The following is a 7299-nucleotide window of genomic DNA, read 5'->3' as shown; positions in this document are numbered from 1 at the left end:
TTTTTTCCTTTCGCTATGCATTAATTTTGTACTATTAAATTTATAACTGATATTTCGTAGTACTGACAAAAATCTTTATACATCACTTTCAAAACAGGAAAAACTAAAAAATACTTTAAAATATATACTGAATTTGACTATTCAATATATTTTGCCTTTATATTATTTCCTTTCTTATTAGAATTCTTGGCTTCGCCATTGATTTTTTTATTGTATGTTATTCTGATTACATTATGTTGGTGCATTTGTCATTTCTTGTAATCTGCGTTGACTAATATTCCCACGAAGTTTAAAGAGGAAAATTCTCTACGGTTGCCCTTTAATCATCAACCCATTAATTAGTGTCTCAACTATGAAATTTACTTTGTTCTTGTCCGGTACATAGAATAGGACTCTACCACAATAACACATTTGAAATTATAATTTTTTAATGATGCAAAGTTCCACATAAAATGCTCTTTCCTTCTATATAAAGAGTTCAGTGGCAAAGCATCATGTGCCATCCACCATTTCTCTCTTTTCTTACTCTTTCGAGGTCTATTTCGCAGTACATGCAAATTTGCCTCGAATTTTTGGCGATGGAAATGGAGCCTACAAGCCTTGAAAAAGCAGGGTTTTGTGCTGGTGCTTGGCTGCTTTTGAAAGGCTTGCCAGAGAAATTGAAGCACAAGGTGGCTGAACTTGCTAGCAAGGCAATAAAGCTGGGGAAAGATGACCCAAGAAGAGTAGTCCATTCACTTAAAGTGGGACTTGCACTCAACGTTGTCTCCTTGCTTTACTACTTACGCCCACTATATAATGATTTTGGTGTCTCTGCAACATGGGCTATAATGACTGTGGTTTTTGTATTTGAATACTCTGTGGGTAAGTTTGTAGATTTTTTCATATTTCGTTTATATATATAACCATAACAAACCCAATTAAGAATTTTGAATTAAATGAATTGACTGTTCTTTTTGACACATAATTTTCAGGAGCCACTCTTGGAAAAGGTCTGAACAGGGGATTTGCAACATTCATTGGTGGGGCACTAAGCGTTGGAGCTCATCAAATAGCTTGTTTATCTGGAGAAAAAGCCGAGCCTATAATGCTTGGCCTCTTTGTCTTCCTGCAAGGTACTTAAACTTCAAATATATAAACCTAAAGAATAACTACGACTTCTAATGGCTTCTTTTTCTTCAGCCGCAGCATCAACCTTTTTACGGTTCTTCCCCAAGATCAAGGCAAGATATGACTATGCGCTGCTGATATTTATATTGACATTCTCGATGATATCTGTATCGGGCTTTCGAGATGATGAAATAATAGACTTAGCGCGCAGGAGGCTGTTAACCATCCTGATAGGTGGCTTTGTCTGTGTCATCATCTGCATTTTAATTTGCCCCGTGTGGGCTGGCCAAGACCTCCACAATCTCATTGCTACCAACATTGACAAACTTGGAAATTTCCTGGAAGGTATATCTTACTTGACACCCTACAAACATTGTAAATAAAGTGAATTACATTTTTACACCAAAAGTTTAGATTTAAAACACTTTTTCACCCCTAAAAAATAAGATTTTAAATATTTAAATTAATAAAAACCCTCTTATTTCTCTTTTCTTTTACTTTCACAATTTTTTTCTCTATTCTTATAGACAAAAATGTCTTTGTTGTATAATTATACATCAGAGAGTATACTATAATTTAAAAAAAAAAAAAATTTCAGGGGGCTATTACAAATTTGAAAAAAGTTTGGCAATTTTTTGAAAATTTTTTATATATCAGTTTATCCCTAATAACTTTAAAAATGATAATTACACCCTTAAAGAATTGAACATAATATAATAAAAAAATTTAAGAGTTAAATTATTATTTTTAAAATGTTTAAATCCGCTAAAAAATATTTTTTTCAATTAATAAATAATAAAACTATTATTTTACTTTTTTATTATCAGTTTTTTTTTTTTAGAAGATTTTCAGTTCGGAGTCAAAAAAATATTTTTTTTTTTGAAGATTTTGAGTTCGGAGTCAAAAAATGTTATTTCCATCCACTAATGGTGAACAAGTGTGGACCTAATCTTGGAACAAAAAAATGTTATTTACTCTTATATAATCATTCGCTTTTATATTAAAAATATATCGAAGTAAAGGACTACACCTTGAACCGCACTTGGAAAGATGGCGGCATTGACACAAAGGAAAATTATATCACTTTATATGGCTGAGATTAGAGAGCAACATGTTCCAATTGTTTTCTACTTTTTGTGTCCATCGAAACTTAAAGCAAGCTGCTTTCTCAGGATTTGGAAATGAATACTTTAATAAGGAAGGAGAGACTGAAGATGACAAGTCATTTTTGCAGCAATATAAAAGTGTTCTCACTTCAAAAAGTACTGAAGAATCCCTAGTAAGTAAAATGCATTCTTCCTGTGTCTTTCTATAGTAGTCTAAAGAATCCATTTTTCTTATTATTGGCAGACTAATTCTGCAAAATGGGAACCGGGACATGGCCAGTTTCAGTTTCGCCATCCATGGAATCTGTACCTCAAAATCGGAACTCTCACCCGCCAGTGTGCCTACCGAATTGATGCTCTAAATGGCTACCTCAACGCCGAAATTCAAGTACTATTTTAACTTCTGTCTCTCACAAAACATACATGGATTTCACATTCTTAACTAGTCCTTGTCAAACTTTAATTTTGATAGATTGGAACCACCCATAACATATAGAATAGCGAATTATGAATTTAATCTAAACACAAAATCGAAATCACAGAGATAAAAAAAACTTGTGTGAAGCATGCATATTAATCCATCATGTCTTTGTTAATAATCTGAAAATTGTAGGCATGTAATGATCAATTTTTTGAAACCTCCCCTATAAGAGTTTTCAATGTAAAAAATTATAATAATATTGTTTTGGAGAAATGATCTAATCAATTTATAAAAAATTGTTGAACTCTCTCGTCTCTAACAATCCAAAAGTTTAAGAGTGTATTAAATTAATCTTTATCTATCACTGTAAAGTAGTATTGTCTATTAAATTATCCTATTTTATTAAACAGTCACAAAATTTTCTAAGAGTCCTGTCGTCCTGTTGGTTTATTGCAGACATCATCAGAAATGAGATATAAGATTGAAGAAGTATACAGAGAAATGAGCTTGGAATCTGGCAAGGCGCTAAAGGAATTGGCATTGGCCATCAAAACAATGAGTCAACCCTCCGCAGCTACTAAAACCCACATCGAAAACTCGAAGTCTGCGGCCAAAAGCCTAAATTCTTTATTCAAGTCGAATATATGGGGCGACACCGACCTCCAAGCAGCGGTGCCCGTGGCCGCTGTGGCTTCATTACTAATTGACGTGGTTGCCTGCACAGAAAAAATAGCTCAGTCTGTTTATGAGCTAGCATCAATGGCCAACTTTAAAAGTATTGAGGTTACTTTGTCACCGGAAAAATCACAGATACGACAACAAGACAATGCAAAATCTCTGGCAAAGGTTGATGATTGTCCTTATGTTTGCGTTACTGTTAACGAGCCGACTCCAGCGATTTCAGGAAATGGGTATCCCTCTCTAACGATGCCTACTAGAATTTCGGAGTCGTAGACATATAATTACTTCAAAAAAAAAAAACAACAATAATGTGATTATATCTGAACTTAGATATTTTAAAGTTTGGATTGTTAAATAATATTTATGATTTGATTCTTGAATTATAGATGATTTGTCTATTGCATTTTATACATATTTTTTTTCAATTGACTGTTAGTCTATAATCAAGTGTAATCCATTTATTTCATTTTCATAGATTTAGGAACAACTTGGCTTTCCCCGTGAACCAATTAAGTAAATTCATGGGCAACCAGGAAAGGAACATTGGACTAGACTCTTAAGTGGATACTAAGATCAATGGAATCAAAAAGGTAGGAATAGTTTATATGAGTACAGCACATGTCTAACCACTATAAGGATAGTCTGTCCAAGTCTGTATATATTTTATAATAAAACTATGAGTATTTATTTTAAAGTACACAAATAGATATATCATATAATTGGATAATTTTGAATTAATGACAAGAATATCTAATCATATGGTAATTCACCATTTATATATCTAATTATATAAAAAAACAAAAAAATTTGTGTATATAACATTATTCTATATTATGTTGTTGAGAAAGAAAGTGGGGTATATAATAAGTAGGCTCAAGAACTAGGCTTAAATTCTGTCTATTTACTGTAAAGTTCAAATGTAAAAGGCATTCGTCATGTTTTATAAAGAATCGATGCTAACCATCCATCAGTTGGATATATTATTTGCTATATTCTCTTATCACTAATTACTATAATTATACTATATTGAAGATTTATAGCACATATAAATTTACTTTGAAACCAATGGCCCCGATCAGTTTTCATTAAAACTTCGTCTTTCAAAAGGAATAAACCAGGTATATCCAAAGTTCATATGCTTATTTGCGCTGATATCTTGGGAAGAAGCAAATTAAAAGTATCAACAAGGTTCAGACAGCCAAACTAGAGATTTAAATTTACTCCGTGCAGGATCTTAGTGGCAGTGGGCAGGTACATTTCATGACCATCAATATAGGGAATTAATTTTTGATTGTTTGGAGTTAAAAGTCTTGGACACAATCATAATTCGAATACGATCCGATGATATAAACGGTTAGATTTAATTATATCTCCTCTTATATATTCTGATCAGTAAATCAATCCCGCTCAAATTTCTGATAGCATCCAATTAATTCTATGGTGAGTCTCTTTTTTAGGTCACTTGCTTTAAGGCCTAAACCAAAGCCGACTTGCACTTTTTCACTAATGCTACAGGTTTACATCTTCTTTAAAGTTCTCTCATCAATTTGTACAGGAAGTCTCAACAGGTGATGATTACGTCGGACTATGAACAGAGAGCAGTCGAAAATGTTTTCAAGCTACTCCTTCTAGCTCAATGTGTCAGTCACAATCAGTACTTGTAGAGAGAATTTAAGGCTGAAACAAGTGGTTTAGTCGATCTGATCTCTCTTTTTACGAACAAATGTACAACTTTTCTGTGCTATAAGTGGGTTCAGATTTCACACCCACCACACAAAATGAACAACATCAAGTCTTCAACAGAAAGAAAAAGCATGTCAAAGGAAAACACAAAGGTGGGATTTGAGTTGTTTTCCACTAGAATTTTTGGCCATTTGCCAATAGAGAAAGAAATATAACTTGTGTGCTATAAAGGATGGAGAACATGCAGAGATTTTTGAATGATTTGTTAGTGCTAATATCTCTTTAATACATCACTACTCTTATCACAGTTCTACCTACAGATTTAGCTTTTGACTTCATATGCTTTATTTTCTGCACTTGAACCTTGTACTTTTTCCTTCTTTCAAAAATGCATTATTAGTGGAATTTGATTGTGTGTTTGAATAAACAAGAAAGTTTGAAGTTAGTTTTAGAACTCTTTACTTTACAACAAGAAAGTCCTAAGAAATGTAAAAGACAGTCATATGAAGGAAAACACTAAGAACCTAATTCAAAGAAACTGGAAATTCTTTCATTTTGAAACTAATATCAACATTTAACTAATAAAACACGCAACGGACAAAAAATCCTCTTTTCTCAAGACAAAACAACATACTCTCCCTCTAATTGCACAAACAAATAATCAATTTTACATCCTTCAGTTAATCATCAACCAGAAATTGTTTGAACTACTTCTTGAAATCCTTAAACTACTCAATTATAAGAACCAGAACAAGTCCCTTGAATCATTATTCTTAACGGATACCTCTTGTTTATCGTCTGCAATCAATGCTAGTTTTTCCATGATGCGCAAGTTATTCCTCAACATCTCAAACTTGGGAGCTGACAAGGATTTAGTTAACACATCAACAGTCTAATTCTCAGTAGAGACATTTTGGATAGACAATCACCATGATCAATGAAGTAGTAATTATGTCAATATTGTGTGATTTTTTTCAGGAGATGTGAGAAAAAAGTCATTGTTGTGAAATCTATCACATAAGACTAAGTTGAAATGTCATTACTTTGTAATTTGTGGCGTAAGGTTAAGTTAAAGATGCTATTATGGTGTGACATGTAGCATAAAATTAACGAAACATGCTATTATTGTGAGATATACTATTGTGTAATTTGTAGCACAAGTTATAAGCCATGTTATCTTTGTCTTAGGAACCTAAATGTGAAAGTATGCAAGTTGTCAGCATGATAACACTTGTGAGATATATTCATTCACATGCTCAATATGAGGGCATATGTAAACTAGTATCAATCTAACGATTCATGTATTTTGTATGCATAGAAAGAAGGATTACGCAAGTTTATTTCTTCGGTGGCCAGTGAATGTCTCATGCACACTTTCGTAGTAAGAAATACCTTCAAATAATTTTAGATGTTCATAATAGTTGTGTACATGAAAAAGAGACTGAGAGTTGATTTCCTCGTATAGGAAGGGTTTCTACACATTTGTAACCTACTTTGACTGACAAAAGTAAAGTAAATGAAGTGAAACATTGAGATAAAAAAAAATAGTCATGCTTTCACAAGCAATGAAGTATAAGTTGTAAAGTATTTGTTATCATGGGAAGGAATAAGGGAGGAATTTTGATGACTTTAGTTGTGTATAAAAATATAGGAGTTAATATATTAAGGAACAGTAAAAAAATTAAAATCATGAGTTGTGTTCAAATTAGGGTACCATGTCATTGTTTTGAAGTGAGAGATGAGTGAGAAAGCATGCATTCTCAAATTTTTAATTAATTATTTATTTATTAACTAACATCTTGCACCCCATAATTTTATAGAATTTTCATTAGCCTAAAATGTAATTCAAAAATTATAATTTAATCCTTATCTACATTAACAAGGGCAAAAACTGCAAATCATCCCTTCAACAACATCCCCTTACCTATAATAAATATTTTTTTACTTCAATATTTGACAAAATTTCAAGAACAATAACGAGTGATGTTAACAAGTTATTCATAAATGAATGATCTATAGAATCACCCATATAAACAAATAAAAACTTCTAGACCATTTTTCTAAAACACATTAATCTACCACAATTCAATTCAACGAAATTATAATATATGTATATATTTGATAACATTTTTTATCTGTGAGATAGAGTCGGTGAGACTGGGACTACAGACAAAATACCGACAGATCATGTACGAGAATAAAATTATATTTAATTTAGTGGGTAGGAGTAAAAACCTCTAAAAATATGATTTATTTAATTAATTATCCTTGGTTTAAATCTACGGGAACCACCGTATC

General features: G+C 32.1%; 1 protein-coding gene across 1 annotated transcript; it reads left to right on the top strand.

Annotated features, from left to right (window-relative positions):
- Positions 1-578: 578 nt before the first annotated feature.
- Positions 579-3591, top strand: LOC123208126 (aluminum-activated malate transporter 2-like). The gene is made up of 6 exons (XM_044625544.1): positions 579-864; positions 975-1115; positions 1183-1455; positions 2283-2389; positions 2461-2604; positions 3094-3591. Exons 1-6 carry the CDS (start codon positions 579-581, stop codon positions 3589-3591), a joined length of 1449 nt encoding a protein of 482 aa, XP_044481479.1.
- Positions 3592-7299: the final 3708 nt, after the last annotated feature.

The sequence above is a fragment of the Mangifera indica genome, unplaced genomic scaffold (genome assembly GCF_011075055.1).
Source record: "Mangifera indica cultivar Alphonso unplaced genomic scaffold, CATAS_Mindica_2.1 Un_0141, whole genome shotgun sequence".
In the NCBI taxonomy this organism is placed as follows: domain Eukaryota; kingdom Viridiplantae; phylum Streptophyta; class Magnoliopsida; order Sapindales; family Anacardiaceae; genus Mangifera; species Mangifera indica.
The sequence above is the reverse complement of the archived record's forward strand: the minus strand, read 5'-3'. Positions and strand labels throughout refer to the sequence as shown.

What these genes read in the sequence shown, in the direction of transcription:
- LOC123208126 (XM_044625544.1), top strand. Translation starts at nt 579, where the DNA reads ATGGAAATGGAGCCTACAAGCCTTGAAAAAGCAGGGTTTTGTGCTGGT. An exon ending in AAAGTACTGAAGAATCCCTA is followed by an intron (nt 2,390 to 2,460) that starts GTAAGTAAAATG and finishes TATTATTGGCAG; the next exon opens with ACTAATTCTGCAAAATGGGA. An exon ending in ACCTCAACGCCGAAATTCAA is followed by an intron (nt 2,605 to 3,093) that starts GTACTATTTTAA and finishes GGTTTATTGCAG; the next exon opens with ACATCATCAGAAATGAGATA.